The sequence below is a fragment of the Leptinotarsa decemlineata genome, unplaced genomic scaffold (assembly GCF_025532065.1).
Source record: "Leptinotarsa decemlineata unplaced genomic scaffold, Ldec_3_MD MMD2_tig00026363_RagTag_RagTag, whole genome shotgun sequence".
NCBI lineage: Eukaryota > Metazoa > Arthropoda > Insecta > Coleoptera > Chrysomelidae > Leptinotarsa > Leptinotarsa decemlineata.
Genome location: NW_027412706.1, coordinates 141,417 through 162,444, shown reverse-complemented (window position 1 = coordinate 162,444; position 21,028 = coordinate 141,417). Strand labels below are relative to the sequence as shown.

The window sequence follows — 21,028 nt, the reverse complement described above, 5'->3', positions numbered from 1 at the left end:
ATGAAATCAATGAAGAAATGATTCACAAACATATCGATTGAAGGAATAATTCATCTGATGTGAGTTACGTGGGAGGAGTCTGGTAGCGACTTATTCTCTCTATGAAGGAATACTATTTGAATAGTATCCACTAGATAATTTGGATTAAAACAGACAATCGTCACTCGATTTGCTGAAGAATGCGCCCCGAGGGAGAGTTTTTTTTGTTCTGACGTGGGAAAAATGTCTTTGATTGATTTTTTTTTGCAAATGTAGATATTTTTATTCCAACAATTCATTCTATTTGCATTCATGAACTATGAATCGATCGACACATCCATTATTATAGAATAATATAGGATAGTGATCGATTAATGTTGAATTTAAGAACTCGTCTTAGCAGTTTAATGTCGCTTGTCTTGTCATTTGTCATCGCTACTGTCTTCTGTGTCTGTATATTTTTGGTTAGTTTATAATTCTATCCTTTCAATACAGTTGAGCACAAAATATGTAATAAATTTCAACTGAAAGCAAACTAATACCTATTTTTCGATGACTTTGAAATAAGGCAATAACAGTCTCTTACTATTTTAGATTTTAAAGGAAGGTAAAGAAATTTCAACAGTAGATAGCAAAATCGATAGAAATACTTATTATATAATTTTAACCTGAAATATTCACAACAGATCCTTTAGCACTCAAAAGTTGTATCATTTTTCAGCCTCATTTTGAACAATTCTCCAGCTTTTTGTTTGATATAATGGGAAACACGGTTTCAGCTGCAGAGATTGCTGCAGCACAAATACTCCGCCCAAATGATCCCATTGAAAAACATCGTCATATAGATATCCATAAATTTGAGGGAGAAATTCCCCCAGAATGTCCGATGCATCAGAAGTCCAAATCGAAGACATTTAGTTCGGAATGTCCTGTTGGAGGAATGAGCGATGAGTTAAATCCTTTGAATATGGTAACTACAATATGGAATAAATTTACAGCATACAAATCCACTTGAATAGTAACTTGATGAAATGTTTGCTGAAAAAATTTAAGATATTTTTCCAAATTTGATATTTTGATACAAAAATGTACTTAGTTCACCAAAGTTTAGGTATAGGTCAAGAATATATTTCTTGTACAGAAATTAATTGGCAAATTAAAACGTGTATTATAGTTATGGCTTTCCTGATTTCACTTAGAGTATTACCTTAAGGTACATACTTTTTTTTGGGTTTGTTGTGTTTTCAATTAGAATAAATTGTTGCTGTTGCTGTACAGCTCAAGGTAGATTTATAGATAGGTAATGCATCTCATTGATCCTTAGGTAATGTAATCATTAATGCATAAGACGTGTTCATTTCATGCATCACTCATAGTAAACTAACACTATACTTACTAACAATTATTTGTATGTTGATAACAATAAATGAATTGTTAAAATACAGAAATCTTAGGTTGAAAAAGCAATGATTTAAAAACTGGAGCTAATCGAGCAAATGCAAATTTGATATGTTGTGATCACAGAGTCAATAGGGTGAAATATATTTAAGAAACGCTCAATTCTATCTGAATAACAAGTCGACATTTGTAGTACAATTTCTTCATCACAAAACCTCTAATTAAATATGAATAAAGTTTGTTCTAAAAATTCTTACTTTTCAATCTATAAATCAAGTGTTATTTAACAAAGCTTTATCACTGAAATATGCAAATGACAAAAGTTTTACTACGGTGCAGAAAAAAGCTAATGGTATGAGGTAAAGCATAACCTCTACTTACCTAATATTTGACTTGACTCACTGGTCAGTTTTACCGTAAGTTAACTATGAATGCCCATTAAACATCTATGATTAAAATAATTTGACTAATCTTATGATTACTGTTGAACAGTGTAGTATATACGAAGTCAATTCGAATGACAGTCAAATTGCAGTCGGAAAATTTTTCAATTTCACATGTTTCGGTAGAGATCTCAATGCTAGTTTCACACTTTGTAGCAATTGAAAAATTTGTCAAATTATATACTGTGTATATATTCATTTAGTTGAACAATTTATATTTGTGGAGTGTAGTTGAAAGTTATCATAATATCCTATTGATATGTTCATCGCATCACTGAAATTGAATTGATAACCCACATTTTATTTTATAATTTTTTCGAAGTTTTTTGCATAAGTACATACTCTATTTCCGTAACACTATGTAATGACTGTGGTCTATTTAAAAGATTTTGAAGAGAATAATTTTTTGGGAAAAAAGCTTTTTGGCTTTCTACTTTCCCGTCTTTGAACAAAAAATGTGGGAACTTCAAAAAAAGGAAGCATGAAAATAAACACAATAAATATCTTCATTAAGATGTGTAGATCACACTCACACGTTTCTTTTGGATACAAACTTGAATAAAAAACCTTATGAAACAACTTCTTTCACAAGAACATTGAATTAAATGAAAATAACTTTTTCCCCATTCAGTTTCCACTACAAAAATTTGTTATAGAGTTAAAGCAGATTTCATTCATAGGAATGCTACACGATATGATATATCATGAATTATTGATATAAAATGTCACATGAAACACTATTATCCTCAATGGTGCTGTGAATACATATAAAAAAAGGATGTGGCTGATTTCTAAGAGTTTATGATTTTTAAATTTTCTGTCAATTATTGATCTGGATTTCCTTTGTTATAGTTTGGTTCTGAAACAATATAATCTACAACTTTGCTCTTTTGAGTTGAATCATCCTAGAAGCATTACTATCAAATCAATGATTAATTTTGATGGATATGGATAGAAGTTCATTATACTCTATAATTGAAAAATGAACAAGTTTATAAATGTGTTTTTTTTCTTCAAAATATAGATGGGTCCTGCCAATCAAAGTCCTTCTCCAGGTCAACCTTTTCCATTATCAACCCATAGGGAAGTTTCTACAATTCCGAAGGCTATAGTCAAGGAAGGAGAAAGTCAATTCTGGACATATCCAAGCCCGCAGGTAACACAACTCCCTATAAACCTTGTAAGATATGTAGTACCAACCTGTTATTGTATTTTGGTGAATAATAGGTAAATATACACGAAAAAACAATCAATTACAGTAAATTATCGTTGGAATTGAATTATTGGGAGATCCGATCATACATTTAGGATGTATTACTCAAAGTAGGAGATTCGATCTTCACCCTTCCTGTTATATTCAATATGTCTCACTCGAAGTAATACTTTGAGTGCCTCAAATTTTTTAATTGCATGAGTATGATATTAATCGTATCACAGCGGATATTTTATATAGGTATGTATAAGATTTCGATGCATATACTTCACGCGGCAGATGTTGACACAATGAAATGAAGAAACGTGTATAAAATGAACTGTCCGCATGACCATCAATGAGAACGGCTATAGAAGGTCCGTTTGAAGGTGATTGACAATGTTTCATGATGAATTTCACTAGTACGGACTTCCATTGTCTACTATATAAAATTATTTGAAATCCCTGAAACAACTAAAAAAGAAGAATTAAAAATGAGATAGCTGAAAATAATAATTATATTAACCAAAATAAACCTGAAATGAAATAATAGTGAAATAAAATACAAGTAAAAATAGAACAATTGAATAAATAAAAAAAAAAATGAAGAAATGAAAAAAGAAAGAAAATAAAAATAAAAAGTGAAGAGATTCCAATTCACGTTAGTTCACGACGTTTCGATTGTTAGTATCTACAATCGTCTTCGGGTGATGACTGGACTGACTCCTCCGAGAGATGACTATTTATAGGTCGTTCGAGTAATTTCATTTATCCCCGCTTTCCATTTTCCGCTTCACTGGTTCCGTGGGAGATGACCTTTTTTGGCGGGAGTTGGCCATTTTTCGCTTGATGATGGGTTTCCATATGTTGCGATGGGTTTCCAAAAACGGTCATCTCCCACGGAACCAGTGAAGCGGAAAATGGAAAGCGGGGATAAGTGAAAGTACTCGAACGACCTATAAATAGTCATCTCTCGGAGGAATCAGTCCAGTCTTCACCCGAAGACGATTGTAGATACTAACAATCGAAACGTCGTGAACTAACGTGACTTGGAATCTCTTCACTTTTTATTTTTATTTTCTTTCTTTTTTCATTTCTTTATTTTTTTTATTTATTCAATTGTTTTATTTTTACTTGTATTTTATTTCACTATTATTTCATTTCAGGTTTATTTTGGTTAATATAATTATTATTTTCAGCTATCTCATTTTTAATTCTTCTTTTCTAGTTGTTTCAGGGATTTCAAATCATTTTATATAGTAGACAATGGAAGTCCGAACTAGTGAAATATAGAAGGTCCGCTTCCCTCGATGGTTGAAGCAAAGGTCCATAGATCAACTGAACTGTCTCTACTGTTCACTTTACAAAAAAAAAATCGAAACTTTTTTGGCATGGATTCACTAGGAAATGCTTTGATGAGTTATTCTATAACATGTAGTTGGTTCAAAATATATCTAGTTCAGGATTGGAGTTTGCACTTTCTAGTAGAGGAAGACACTTTTGATCTGAAACTAGGAGTATCATGCATAAATAAAAGTTATTGAAATTTTAATGCCACATTATATTTCATCATTCAATTTGAAGACTATAGTAAAACCAATAATGATTGAGAGTAAAGCGCGTTGTCATATCTAAATTTTACGTTACCAGTTTATAGCAGAATCAATATATAGTAAGCAGTAGAGTTGTAGGTTGTGGCAAATTATAGATAATACACAATACTAGTTCGATTAAAAGGTATTATTTATGACAAAAATCAGTAATGAGCTTGTAATGAGTAATACTTATACATTTCCTGATTACTGATCAGTTAAAATTCATTATTTTCTGTATAGTGTTAGATATTTATTACAACTAGTGGCAACGCTGTACGCAACGATATTTCTGTCTTTGTCACTTTACCGTAACTTCCATCTCATTGTTGCAGTCCTCACTAATGTACTTGCAGCCATGAGCGTATCATTAGTTTGTGAATTATACAACGTGAATTGTACGTTTTACAGTTAAGTTAGTCAGCAATCGATGTGTTGTGATAACAATTGGTGAAAATAATAGTGCTAATAAGTGTTTAAGCGTTACATAATTATATTTCTACACCGTTCTCAAGCTACTCAAAAAATGGTAGACATGGTCGGGCCTTCCACGTCGAAAAAAGGTAAAACGGTCGGAGTCTCGGTCAGTAAGAGAAAAAAAAATTGTACTGCGAGTATTTCACTGTCTTGAAAGAGATCATCAGCCACCAAAAGATGACTTTGTGCATATGTGCTGTAATTCTACTTGTGTACCTCCGAATAACCAACCGGGCATTTCTACATCATTAAGTTCCATAATTACAAAAGATAAATTAGTTGATATGTGCTCTGATTATACTGGTGTACCAAAATCATCGATTTACAAAATACTAAGAGAAGCAGAAATTCATGGGGACGTACAAACGCCAAAAACTAGTAGCGGACGAAAAAAAATCACAGTTGATGAAGAAGCCAAAACCAGTATACGCAGAACTATTCACAGTTTCTTTTTCAGAAATGAGCTGCCCACACTACAAACAGTTCTGGAGGCACTTAGCGATCATGAATTGGTCCCAAAAATGGGTAAAGAAACTTTTAGGAAACTTGTACACGAAATGAAATTTACGTACGGAAAAGTTGACAGGAAAAGCATTCTCATTGAACGTTAAGAAATAATAGCATGGAGAAGAAACTTTCTAAGAAAAATTGACGAATTTCGGAAGCTCAAAAAAAATTGTACTTCTTGGACGAGACATGGGTTAACCAAGGACATACGGTCAAAAAAGTATGGCAAGATGGTAATATAACAAGTGCACGACAAGCCTTTATTGAAGGTTTGTCAGTTGGGTTAAAACAGCCATCTGGAAAAGGTAGTCGTCTGATAGTTACGCATATAGGAAGCGACAGTAGATTTTTACCAAATGGTGAATTAATATTTAAATCTAAGAAAACAGGCGACTATCATGAAGAGATGAATGCGGAGGTGTTTGAAAAATGGTTTGAACCTGGGTCTGTCATCGTCATGGACAATGCCCCATACCATAGTCAACATTTAGAACCATTACCGAAACAATCATGGAAAAAAGCAGCAATTCAAGAATGGTTAATTAATAAGAACATCCAATATAACAAAGATAGTTTAAAGGCAGAACTTCTTCAGCTAACAAAATTACACACAGACAAATATAAAAAATTCGCAGTGGATGAAATGGCGTTAAGTCGTAGAATTACAGTTTTAAGGTTACCACCATACCACTGCGAATTAAACCCAATATAATTAATCTGGGCGCAAGTAAAAGGATATGTGGCACGAGAAAACAGAACATTCAAATTAGTGGACGTGCAACATCACCTACAAGAAGCTATTCGAACTGTTTCTGCAGAAGACTGGAAGAAATGCATGCAGCATGTTTTAAAAGAGGAGCAAAAAATGTGGGACGTAGACAATCGTATTGAACACAATATTGAACCAATCATAATTTACTGTGATGATAGCGGTAGCAACAGTGACGAATCTGAGGTTGAAGATTAGACAAAAATTTGTACATTTACATTTATATTATATTCTATTATCAAAAATTTGTAATTTGTATTTTCTAGTACCCCTGACGATGAGTTTAAGTTACTCGAAAGCTTGAGAATAGTTATATATATATATATATATATATATATATATATATATATATATATATATATATATATATATATATATATATATATATATATATATATATTGTGTTTTTTATTAATATTGTTAATTTATTTGGTACCTAATATAATTACCACGATTATTACTCCGTTTTCATAAGGCCCACCTAATGACTACAACGATTAGGTAAATTACGAAATAAATAAAAAATGAGTATGAATATTTTAACTAATTGTACTAAGAATTTTTTTTTCATTCTTAACCCTCTCAAAAATTAATAAGCACGCCCCCGATTTGCTGTCAACTGGGCTTACTTCTACTCTCAATCATTATTGGTTTTAGTATAGTCACTGAATCCAAAGCTTTACTGATCAATCCAAGAAGAGGTTTATGATTAGTTACGGATAAGAAAGGTCGTACATAGAGATTAAGATGGATTTTTTTTCATCCATGATAAGCAGAATTGAGTGACGTAGACCAATATACTTGAATTTTTTATTAGACTTCAGCTTTGGTTCATTTTTGATCTTGTGGAATACGTGCAAAGGTTAGATATTGGCTTCACTTCCCGAGTTGAATTCAATTTCAGTGAGTCATTTATAAGTAGCATTTGTATCCATTTCCTCAAATTATCATAGTGTCTGTAGTATCTATTACATAAACTTCTTTGACTTCTCTTATCTGTGACCTAATGTTCCTATTCTTAGCAGTATATTTCACGGTTATTGATTCGCAGCTTGATGAAAAATGGTTCGTAAGCTTACAATCGGTACAAATTTTATTTCAAGCAAGATGGGTACCCCATCCATGGAGAGTGCCAAGAGGCTGACTTTTTTTTGGCAGGGATTTCTTTCTTCATTTCGTATCTCATATTTTTATCTTCTTTCTTTTCTACCGATCCTCATTCTCTCTACTCCTAAATTATTTGAGGTTCTTACTCAGATAACCTTTTCTTGTGAGATTTTCACTTGAACAGTTTTACAAAAATCCAACATGCATTTCGCAGTACAAAAGCTTTTTCAGGTGTGTCTGAAGTAGACTCGCATGAATACGTTATGTATTTTCATCAAGTATCGACTAATTCCATTACATATTTTGATGTATCTTCAGAGCCAGAAGACTTAGATTTGATTCTGTGTTTTCATTCAATAATTCTTGAAAGTAATCAATTTTCCTAAAATAAGATTGACTTTCTATCTCTCACTGTTTACGAGATTTTCTTGTAGACTGCAATATTGGAAGTGATGAAATAGATTTGGACTGATTTTTAATTTCTATGTACATACATTTCTATTAATTTGAATCATTTATCAGGTCGATCTATTACCATAAAGTGTTATTAAAATTTTTGATGTAACTATTTTAGATTGAATCTAAAAGATCATTTCAATTTCTAGATGTTCTGGAATGCTATGCTGAGAAAAGGTTGGCGATGGAAGGAAGAGGACATTAAACAAAAAGATATGGATAATATCATTAAAATCCACAATGCTAATAATGAACAAGCATGGCAAGAAGTACTGAAATGGGAAGCACTTCATTACAATGAGTGTAAAGATCCCAGGTGTGTTTCAGTTGAATTAATATACTAATATAGAAATAGACTGATTATATTTCTGCCTGAAAAATGATTTTCAGACAAAACAAAACAAAATGCTGTATTTCGGCGCGCGTTTCGCTAAACAAAGTAGCATACCACCGCAAAAGAACTAGTTGACTTCATATTTTTCATGAGTCTCCGCAGTATAGGAAACAAAAACCATCTTTTCGAGCTGGAATTAAACGAGAGTAACTTCTACTTTATTGTAATAGTAGAAACATGGGCCAAAGATACTGAAGTGTGTAATATCTCAATCAATGAATTCAAACTGATAACTTACTATGGTAGGTCGATCCTCCGTGGAGGTGGCTGTGCCATTTACGCTAGGAAAGATATTGAGGCAGACATAATAGATGTCAGAGAATACACTTCTGAACAAGATTTTGAGGCATGCTGCCTGAAATGGACCTCAAATGGAGAGAAGCATGTCATTATGAACATATACAGAGCTCCCACTGGAAACTTTCAATTGTTCGTCTCTAGACTGGAAGCAACTCTCAACATCTGCTTTTCAGTAGACGCAAGTATCTGGGTTACCGGCGATTTTAATATAAACTTTACTACTCCTTCTCTAGAAGCAAGTGAAATCATAAATATTATGTCTCAATTTGGACTTGATGAATTGCTTTTCGAAAATACTAGAGTAACTGATCACAGTAGTACCAGAATTGACAACATGTTTGGGAATGTTAAAGCAAAGATAACCCTAACAGATACATCTCTGTCGGATCACAAATCAATAATGGTAATGGTTAATACAAATGAATTAAATAAAACTATCAAAACATCACAGACATATAGTCTATACTTTAACTACAAAAACAAACAGAAGTTTTCAGAAATGTTGAAATTCGAGACCTGGAGTGAGATATATGAAACGAATGAACCCGACGAGATGTTCAACCTCTTTTTCAAAAGATTTAAAATTATATTTGACTAGTGTTTCCTCTTTACTTACAGAAAGCATTAAAATGGCCACAGGAGAGCCAGCTGGGTGACAGACGATCTCAAGGATTCTAGCAAAAAGTTGAAAGATCTATATATCCTACAAAAACAACATAATGAACTTCGTGAAAGTTATAAGATCAAGAAAAAACAACATTCACGTTTAGTAGAAGAATGTAAAAAACAATACTTTAGTAAAAAAAGGCAGAGTCAGAAAATAAAAGTAAAACCTCATGGAAAATTATAAACACACTCAGAAATAAAGAAATAACTAAGGATAACATGAAAATCGTACATAATTCTGTAGAAATCACAAATCCTCAAAAAATTGCAGATATCTTCAACAACTTCTTTATGGAAGCTCCAAAAAAAGTAATTAAACTAATATCTCAAGTCCACAACTTCGATTTTATAGGAAAAAGTATTCCTGATTCCATCATTCTATTGCCGTTTAGCGATGCAGAAATGTCTACTATAATAAAAAAACTAAAAAATAAAATGTCAACACAATATTCTGCCAGTATTGTGAGAGAATTTGACATACCTATCGCACACATAATGAACCAATCACTGGAAACAGGGATATTTCCTAGTCATATGAAGTCAGCAAAAATTACACCGATACATAAAAAGAAAGAAAAATGGAGTATCGAAAACTATAGGCCAGTATCAGGGATTTCTCCCTTCGCTAAGATCTTCCAATACTGCATGCTCGACAGAATCACTTCATTCATTAATAATAATAATAATATTTATTTATCCTTTGAGACGTTAACAACGTATAGGACCTGTCAGTACAACACGTTAAAATAGTATAAAGAAAAGAAACATACATTAAGATAAAATATCTCAGTAGTTTCAAAGTTTAAAAAAGTATAAAATATAAAGAAAAAAAAACAAGATTAGTCAAAATTGGATGTATAATAAAATAATAAAATCAGGATGAAAGTCTGGACCCCAATCAGCTAAAGTCGTCTAAAAGGAATTCACTGACACTGTAATAAGCCTTAGACAGGAGCAAATTTTTAACTTCTCTTTTAAATGACATCAAACTCATGGTTTTAAAGTGATCAGGTAGGTGATTGAATAATTTTATTCCCATATATTTGGGTGACTGTTCAAATTTAGAGGATCTGTGTGTAGGAATACTTAACAATTTTCCATTTCTGGTTGAGTAACTGTGGTAAGAAGAATTTGTGTTATATTTTGTTAAATTATCGTGGATGTATAGTAAGCATTTAAATATGTAAATACAAGGGAATGGCAGGATTTGATTTGATATGATATGAAGTGCTGTTTGCACGATTCTCTCCATGGGATATCAAATAATTTTCTGATAATTTTTTTTTGGGAAATAAAAACCCTATCTTTGTTGGTGGCATATCCCCAAAGACCCACATTGTAGCTTAAATGGCTGTAGACCAAGCTATAATATACGTCCAGCAAGGCATGCAAGGGCATAAAATGTTTTAGTCTGGAGAGAGCATAGTACGCTTGGTTAACTTTTTTACAAGTGACTGTAATGTGTTCAGACCATCTTAAGCAATCATCCACATAGACACCTAGAAATTTTGTAAAATTCGTTAATACCAATTCCACCCCTCTAATATCAAAGACTGTAGGCTCTTTTTCAAGACCGATGGAAGAACTAAAATGGATACATTTTGTTTTATTCAAGTTAACAATCAGATTGTTTAACTTGCACCAATCTAAGAAGTGTGTTATAAACCTTTCCGTTGATGACTTTAATTCCTCTAGGCTGTGTGCTGACACCGCTAACGAGGTATCGTCAGCAAAGAGAGTGAGACTATTGTTGTTGATGTTGAAGTATTTGGATGATGATGTTGAAGTTTAACAGATATAATCTACTGCCTAACAACAACGCGGCTTTAGAAAAGGAAAATTCACCCAAATGGCGACACTTGATTTCCATAACAAAATTCTCAACGGAATTGATAACGGTCGAATACCAATAGGGCTTTTCTGTGATCTAAGTAGGGCCTTTGACTGCGTTCCTCATGAGGCTTTACTTAAAAAACTCTGGCTGGTAGGAATTAGGGGTACAGCGGCAAAATGGTTTACCTCATACCTGTCAGATAGAAGTCAAGTCGTTCAAATATCTCATAACGAACCAGATGGGTCAATAAGTAGGTATCGCTCAGGACATGTAAGGATGGAAGTAGGTGTTCCGCAAGGTAGCGTTCTAGCCCCAATACTGTTTTCACTATACACTGCTGATCTATTTGAATATATGCCAGACTACAATATAACTATGTACGAAGATGACTGCATCACATTACTAGGGAAACGAGGGGAGCGGTTCTCCCAACCGACTGTTTCTCAATTTGGAAAAAACCGAATTTGTGATCTTCCATACCAGGCAACGGGCTATCGATAAACACGTTTCAGTAAAACTAGACAATATCTACATCAACCAAAATATGCATGTGAAATTTTTAGGAATGACTTTAGGAGATACGCTTCACCGGCATGAACATGTAACTAATATGATAAAGAAAATAAACACAAAAATATATCAAATTCGTTGTATCCGAAACACTGCTGATGAGGATTGCTTGAGAAATTTCTATTTTGCCGAAATTCAGTCAGCCTTGATCTACGGCATATTACTGTGGGAAGCAATGCCGGCAGCACATGGTCTATTCCTATCCCAGAAAAGAGCGATAAGAACTATAATGGAAAAGCCTAAAAAAACCTCATGTAAATCCCTATTCGCAGAATTGAATGTCCTCCCATTAGCCTGTCTCTATCTATTGGAAATAGGATGTCATATCTACAGAATAAGAAACGCACTTCCAAAATACTATGATGTACACCCATATCAGACTAGGTCTAAAAACCTGATCTATCCCAGAGCTGACAGTCTTGATCTGGTGTCACGGGGACCAAATTCGATAGGCATAAAAGTATACAATAAGCTGCCAGAGAACATCAGGAATGAGACTACATTCTTCAGATTCCGAAGCGCCATGAAAAAATTCTTACACAAATCTATTTTATGATTTACATGAATTTCTCGATATGAAATAATTCTCTGGCCACTGTATATATGTGTTGATTATTTTTAAACTTTTTTTACTTGTTAAGTTGTTTGTAATGTAACTTTATAATTGACATGTTCTATGCCCAACAGGGCCTATGAATGAAATAAATGATTCTGATTCTGATAATCAGGAAATGTCTAAGAGTCTTAGTTGGACTAAGTGACTTAGTCATCTCCATGATTATATAATTTGCTTTTAATACGGCGATTTCTTTTGTTGGAAGGATATATGTATACAGGCAGATGCAGGACTTGAAACAATTTCCAACCTGTTAAGTAGTAACCTACAGAGTGTTGATGTGAATGAAATAAAATTTTTGGCTTTTTCCTCAACAAATGAAAATCAATCAACTGTAGAAAATATCAAAGTTCATTGATATTCTTGTTCAAACATTTCTAGTTGTAATAATAATAATGATTGCACTTGTACTTCTATATAAATATCAGATTCAATGATATATTTGAGTGTAACAGTGCACAGAGCATATTAAAAATACAGTGAATAAACTACGTAAACTTGTTCAAAATGATGGCTGTGTATGATGCCTTGGCAGAATCCATTATGCGTTATTGTATTGTGTGGGCTGGAATCTTTAAGACTTCGCTACATAACTTAGAAATGATGCAAAACTCACTAATTAAAATCATGTCTCAATAGAAAACGCGGTATTGCACAGAGGCGTTACATAACGAAACTCTATACTTTCCTCTGCTTATTTTGGATTGCCAGTTTTCCAATTACATTTGCACAGCATTCATACAGTACCCGAAGTATAAGTCACAGAAGGAATGTACCACATTGCAGACTCACTCATATTTAAAAATTCATATCCTATCTTGGCCCCAATTTGTGCAACAACCTACCTACTGCCTTTAAATCTATCTCCATATTGAAGAAAGAGTTGAAAAAATAGGTGGCTATTAACTGCCACAAACTTGAAAAAATTCTGCATGGTTGAATATGAAAAAGACTAGCCCATATTTTTACGTTCTTGCTAATTCAGTTGCTTACCTGATTCTATTCCAAGAGGGGGGTTTACGTATGTCAAAATGGATACACACATAATGTTTATTTATATTGGTGTTGAATACATTCAGTTTAACTGATTTCAGATGAAAAATTTGTGACATTAACTTTTTTTTCTATTTCATAGACTAAAAAGTTTTGGAGGAAAAGCAACAGATTATAGTCCTCGAGCAAGAATGAGACAACTTATGGGGTACGAACTACCATTCGACAGACATGATTGGATAGTTGACAGATGTGGGAAAGAAGTTCGATATGTTATCGATTATTATGATGGAGGATCAGTAGATGATAAATATAAATTCGCCCTTTTAGATGTTAGACCAGCTATGGATAGGTGAGTGTAGAAAAAGTGAATGAAATTGTACTTGGGTAGTCTTGTTTATCATTGATATTTGAAGATTGAGTCGATGCTACAGATAGCATCTTTGTAGGGGGAGCTGTCATCGCCTTTACTAATAACTTTAAGTTTAAAATATGTTTTTTCCGTTAACTAGCTATCGCACCCTACGAATACTAACATCATCAATTCAAAAACTCTAACACTAGATAGCTTTAGAAACTGTTTTGGATAAAGCATTTTATAGTACTTTATTGAAATAATGATGAAGTGTTATATAAAGTTGTGTACCTAACATATTTATTTTACCTTTTTTTGAAGAGATAGTTAAAAATATTGAAGCAGTTTTTTATTGTAAGAAACGAACTTTGTATTACAAATTAAGCATATTTGACACATCAACTGTACACTGTAGTAGTAATACATTTAAAAATGATAGAATGAATTGCAACTGAAATCATGAATACAAAAACAGTTGTTATTGAAATACAATATTAACACTATCACAAGTTTAGTGCTGTCATCAAGGAATCAATGTCAGCTGAAACAAATCATTTACCATTGTTAGATATATGACGGAATTGGCCGATACTAATGCAAATCCGTAATATTCTCAGGTAACATTTTATTGTGATTTTCACTGAATAATTTACAAAACTGCGACATGTCTGAAGAAGCTATTGTATAGTGAAACACGTGTTGCTGTTTTGTAAACAGTTCAGTGAAATTCTTACAATGAAGTATTGAATGAATACTTTGTTACAGATACAATCTATGTTGTAACACAGAGAGTATGTAAAATTTGTTACCAGCAACTTACCAGCCACTCAACTTTTTGTAATGAACACGATAGTGAGATGGTATAAATTTCGTAATATTCGATTTCATTAGAATATGGTATATGTTTACAATATATATATATACTATAGTGGAGTAGTATAAAATAGGGAGATTTTTGAATTTAAAAATACATTCAAAACATCTTCAGTTGTACTCAGAATAATATACAGGTCTATTCAAATTCGTTTCTGTACATGGGGATCTCGTAAACGATAAAAGATAGAGTGCCAGTTGAATTGTGGCAAAGTTGCATATTCTAGAGACCCATTCAATCATGTGAAGAAATCGAATATATCTGGAGATATACAGGAAAAACCAAGAAATCCCAAATTATTTTTTTGCCTATATCTTCTTTATTCGCAGACATATCTCAATTGGATCCATATAAAGGTCCAGGACCTGACGGTATTACAACAATGTTATTGAAAAATTGTAGATTTACTCTGACAAAACCACTATTTTTGCTTTTTACAGCTTCACTCAGTCTAGGTGAGGTCCCTCTTGTATGGAAATCGAGTTACATAACGCCTGGAGACAGAGCAAACATAAAACATTTTCGCCCCATTAGCATATTGAGTGCTATACCTAAATTGATGGAAAGCATCATATGCAATAATATAAAGACCCCTCTGAATCAGGTTATAATTGATGAGCAACATGGTTTTTGCCAGGGCAAATCGACCAATACTAATTTGTTGCTCTACTCTCAGTATATCTTAAATGCTTTGGAGAAAAAACAGCAAGTGGATGTGATATACACAGATTTTTTCAAAGCATTTGACACAGTTAATCACAGGATTCTCGGTGCAAAATTGGAGGTAATCGGTTTCTTTGGGAATTTATTGAAATGGCTCACAAATTATCTATGTAACAGAACACAAGTTGTAAAAATTAAAGGATTTACATCTCAACAAAGCTCGGTTAGCTCAGGAGTTCCACAAGGAAGCCATTTAGGGCCATTCCTATTTAATATCTTTGTCAACGATATCAAAACCAAAATTAGTCATTCTGAAGTATTGATGTTTGCTGATGACTTGAAAATATTCAAAACCATTGTATCCACAGTTGACTACGAACATATTCAGAATGACATTACATCTTTTACTGAATGGTGTGTAGACAATGATATGGACGTGAATGTGTCTAAATTCAAAAGTATGTCTTTTTCTAGATCACTTACTCATTACAACAATATGTATACTATAGCAGGCAAACTATTAGAATCGGTGAAATCCATACAAGATCTTGGTGTAGTGGTGGATGTCAAAATGGATTTTCACCTGCAGTATGAACAGATCTCTAGCAAAGCAATGAAAATGTTAGGCTTTGTATGCAGGACTACAAAAGACTTCACCAACATTAATTCTATCAAGTTATTGTATTTCGCTTTGGTTAGATCGATTACAGAATATTGTAGCTGAGTTTGGTCACCAACTTATGAAATTCATAAGTACACTATAGAAAAAGTACAAAACAAATTTATAAAATATATTGCCTTTAAGTTGTCTATACCTCTCAGTGATCACTTTTTTTCAGAAATTCGGTCTGTAACTGGTTTACCAAAACTTAGTTTACGCAGAGATCATATAGATATTATATTCCTTCATAAATTGCTTAATTTTAGAATTAATTGCTCAACTCTTCTTGCCCAAGTAAATCTTCATGTTCCCTCTAGAAAAACACGAATAGATTACCATAGGTGTAACTATGGAATGCATTCTCCTTTATCAAGAATAGTCACAAACGGGAATAATACAAAATTCGATCTCTCTCATATTTCCGAGGATATTCTTAGAAATAAGTTAAGATATACTTATTCTTAAATTGCTAATATCTGTCATTTACTTTTATTCTCGCTTCATTTCAATTCTCTACTATAACTGTTTAAATTGTTATTATTTATAATTAAATTAGATAAGATTTGTGTTAACAATCTGATATTTGTATAACTTATATTAAATGGGAGTTACCCGTGAATAAATAAATAAATAAATAAATATTGAAGATCTGTAAACATTTTGCTATTGACACTTGATGTGAGCTATCAGAATATGTTCATGAATCTTTTATATAGGGTGTCGTCTGTCCCGTATCTTTGAATTTTTAAATACGGACCTGTATTTTTTGTTGTAGTTTTTGGATTGTAGACATTCACTTTATACTGAGAAATTAAATTTGATTATAATTGGGTGAATTATTTCCTTTTAGATTACGGCCCTGGAAATTGGTTGACTGAGTTAAATAAAAAGACAATAGCAACTTTCACGTCTCCCTATGTACCGTAGAGTTTTTTTTTTCATTTTTAGGTACCTACTCATATTTTTCCATATTTCCGTTGCTCTGAGCGTTTTCTACAATTAACTTCGAATAAGAATTTTTTTTATGATTATCTGAAACATATCTACAACAAAAATATATTATATGTGTTTTTATGAGCAGAAAAAGAAATTATATCAATAATAACATTCGAAGCGAACACTATAATTGTAATGAAAATTAAAATGAAGTAATTTATATACATAAAAAAATTAATGGCGCAATAAATGTTCGAATTGGAGTCCTTCCATTTCGAGACAAATAATGGGCCAATAAGATGGCCTGCAAGATCACCAGATCTTACTATTTTGAACTATTTTCTATGGGGAACATTGAAAAATATAGGATTTACGCTGGCAGAGAGATAGTTCGAAGTTAATTGTAGAAAATGCCCAGAGCAATGGAAAAAATATGAATAGGTACCTAAAACTGAAAAAAAACTCTCGAAAAACTTTACGGTACATAGGGAGACGTTGAAGTTGCTATTGTGCTCTTATTCAACTCTAGTCAACCAATTTCCAGGGCCGTAATTTAAAAGGGAATAATTCACACAATTATAATCAAATATTACCGAAACATCCCGATATATAAAATTTAATTTCTCAGTATGAAGTGAACGTCTACGGAACAAAAACTACAACAAAAAATACAGGTCCGTATTTAAAATTTCAAAGATGGGGGTGGCCCAAGTCAGATGACACCCTATATAAAACATATTCTGATAGCTCACATCAAGTGCCAACAGCAAAATGTGGACAGATTTTCAATATGTCTGCGAATAAAGAAGATATAAGCAAAAAATAATTTGGGAGTTTTTTGTTTTTCCTGTATATCTCCAGAACCAGAAGAGCTATATTCGATTTTTTCACATCATTGAATAGGTCTCTCAAATATGCAACTTTGCCACAATTTAATCGACACTCTATCTCTTATCGTTTACGAGATCCCCATGTACAGAAACGAATTTGAATAGCCCTGTTTATTTCTCAAGAAATATAAAATTTGAACCTCTGATGTATTATAGATAATATTAATATACATTTTTCCTAACAATTTTCCTAGCATTTTGTCTCGATTTCCTCATCATCTACAAAGTTACTAACAAAATAGGGCTGAAACTCATCTAATGATGTTAACTTGGTTCGACAACCCTCAGAAGTCGAAACTTGTGCGAGCTAAGGATTAACGAGGTCTTACCTTTTAACGTGTGATTCCTAACACGGAGAAAGTGTTCTAGTTCCGCTGTGTGTGAGTTTCATTACATAATTTATTTCCCTGATATTATCAAGATAAGATAAGATGGTATTTGATTCAGGGACGTTTTTTACAAATAGACAGCAACATTTCGTAATAGAAATGATTCAAATGAATAATCAAAAAATTCAATTCTATTTGTCAAACATCTTGATGTTCAGATTTTAACGTAGAATATTTTTGTTTTAGTTTTGAAAATATTTGGGACCGGATGAAAGTATGCTGGTGGAGATGGTTCTACAGTGATGAGTAGGAGAGGGTGGTTGACAACGGTGACTGAGAGGGTTGTAAATCAAACCAGATAAAAAATTATCCTAGTATGAGTATTAGATTAGTTTTTCTATTTATTCAACTTTGATTACAGTTTATCCTTTATGTGATGTAAAGAAATTAAAAGTGTTTTTTATTGGTAAAGTTTTTGTACCTTGGTACATAGTCAGCAAGAGGTAAATGAAATAACGTAGTTAAAAAATCCACCAGCTGCAGACTACACATACAACACTTCATTGAAGTCAAAATACGTCTGAGCTAAGAATTGAGGATGTCTTAACTTTTGAAGTGGGATTCCATATGAGGATTTAATTTGTTTGTGGCAATTTACTGAATTTGTTTCCCAAGAATTTTCAAAGTGTCTAAAAATACTGCTTCCGCACTACACGAAGATGGTTTAAAGAGTTTTCGAAAATGTGTGCTTCACATAACAGACCTTTAAGGGGTACCCCTGCTTTTAGAAGGATATCTTAAAGATGTCTCAAAGATATCTTTTGGTAAAAATAATAATATCTTCGCAATATATCTGAAACACTTTTGCAAGATATCTTTGAAATGTACCTTTTGAGATATGTTTTGAAATCAACCTTAAGAGATGTTCCTGACTAATATATTTGAGACTCAATGTTTGCATTTTAACGGAAAAAATATTTGTAATTTTTCAGAAATATTTCAAAGTAGTTGATTATGTTTCAGTAACATTAAAAATATTTATTTGCATTAGAAGCTCTTTGTATCCATAACTGAATCAATGATTCACTTTTTTTTTATGCCATTCGTGGCTGCTGTTGCAGATTCTGAAAAAAAATGAAAACACGCCTGAGTATATAATAAAAATAAACCTTAGATAGTTGTAAGAGCAGTAAAGAAGCACTTTATATTGCTATTATCATTATTTTATTACCTGCAAATTAAGTAGAATGGATTATTCAGAAACACTTTCTTGTGAGATTTTCACTAAACAGTCTTACAAATACGCAACAGGAGTTTTGCTATACAAAAGCACTATACTGTTAGTATAGATACGCCTGAAGAAGCTATTAAATAGCGAAACATGTGTTGCGTTTTTGTAAAACTGTTTAGAAATAATTAGAATCATGTAGCCCATCAATGTTATCCAAAGATGATATTTAAATGATAACTACTGTTGTCTCAACACATTGCGTGCCACGTTGTTCATATATGAAAGACAGCAACATTTCTGCAGGGGCTTCGGTCATATTTGAAAGACAGAAATCTTTCACCTGACAGTGTATATCAAAACTGAAAGACGCTGCCGTGCATTTCAAATAGGGGATCTTCTGCGTGGCTTCTGGGAAAAGTATTGTGAACCTTGGTTTGAGAAAAATTGGAATTATGAAGATTTGGTAGTACAATATATATAGTGACTCAGATTAACCATCATAAGTAAGGAAAAAAAGTTTTTGATATTTTTTATTGAATAATCACAAAAATAAACAAGCATTCCTATTCCAGAGAATGATACCCAATATATAATAGAACAAAAATAAGAAAAATCAATGTTTCATTGAAACACGATGAACACATTTGTGGTTGCCCGGGACACTCTTTGCAATAATTTTGCGTCATTTTTGCTTAATTTTATGCAACTATAAGATCTGATATCTTTTGTAATTTTGAATAACATACGGAACAGTTCCGGACGGATTTTTTTTTTCGTTTTCACCAATTCTCACAGCTAGATGGTGATAATGTAGTTGTAGATGTAGGTACCCTTGGCGTTTCTGAGTGTTGCTCATGGCCAAGTAGGTTGGCTGCGAAAATATCCCTGAATGCACGGAATTGAATTTTCTTCTTAGTGGCCCGTTTGTACAGGACCCATGCATTTACAACTGCTACTCCCAGAAGCAATTCCGTTCCTAACTTCTTATACCATTTTACACCCTTTCGGAGAGTAGTGACGTACAAGGCCATCTGGTTAGACAAATCAATACCAGATTTGCCTTTGTTGTAAGGCAAAATTACCATTGGCTTTTTCTTTGCTTTTCGAGATTTTCTTTTCCTTGATGTAACCAATGGTCTATTATTTATTTATTTATTTATTTGTATTTATTACCCATACAGTCCATTAAAGACTAATTACATGGATAAACTGTTGGCAAATACACTACAATGATAGCTATTAAATATAGATCTAGATTACTATTACTATTACTTACTGATACCAGACATAACTGCCCTGAGTGGATTCGTCAAATATATGTTCAGTTTGACAGAGTTTAATTCAATAGTTGTTCTAAAATTGTTTTACGAAAAACTGATAGAGGTAAGGTCCAGTCTAAATCCATATGTAGATTGAAATTGTTTGCCAATTTAATCATAGCTAAAAGAGGTGCTCTCGATGATGTACATATTGAGGATTTCTGGGGAATTCGTTAAATTTTTTATTAATTTATACAGGAATATCATTGATGTTAAAGTTCGTCTCTGGTCTAAGGATAGTATCTTGAATTCCGATCTTAATTGATATGTCCTGACGGTATTATAATTAGGCCACACGTGGTACTTTTTAAAATACAAATATCTCAACAGTTTCTTTTGTACTTTTTCCAAATTATTCAGATATGTTTGATATTCCCCTATTCCTATTGTCGCTATCTTGGGAGTCCTCAGATTCCTGTCTCTCGGTTGGTAAAGGGGAATCTCTTCCACTAGTAGAAGGTTGAACGTTAGGGGTTC

The 21,028-nt window shown here is 32.7% G+C and overlaps 1 protein-coding gene across 1 annotated transcript; it reads left to right on the top strand.

The window, feature by feature from the left end:
* The first annotated feature begins 423 nt into the window (after positions 1–423).
* On the top strand, positions 424–18,472 carry Cchl (Cytochrome c heme lyase). Its single transcript, XM_023162939.2, has 6 exons — positions 424–586; positions 701–949; positions 2,845–2,976; positions 8,070–8,236; positions 13,436–13,645; positions 18,248–18,472. Exons 2-6 carry the CDS (start codon positions 740–742, stop codon positions 18,309–18,311), a joined length of 783 nt encoding a protein of 260 aa, XP_023018707.1. The 5' UTR covers positions 424–586; positions 701–739; the 3' UTR covers positions 18,312–18,472.
* The last annotated feature ends 2,556 nt before the right edge of the window (positions 18,473–21,028 follow it).

What these genes read in the sequence shown, in the direction of transcription:
- Cchl (XM_023162939.2), top strand. Translation starts at nt 740, where the DNA reads ATGGGAAACACGGTTTCAGCTGCAGAGATTGCTGCAGCACAAATACTC. An exon ending in AATGAGTGTAAAGATCCCAG is followed by an intron (nt 8,237 to 13,435) that starts GTGTGTTTCAGT and finishes TCTATTTCATAG; the next exon opens with ACTAAAAAGTTTTGGAGGAA. An exon ending in GTTAGACCAGCTATGGATAG is followed by an intron (nt 13,646 to 18,247) that starts GTGAGTGTAGAA and finishes TTTTTGTTTTAG; the next exon opens with TTTTGAAAATATTTGGGACC.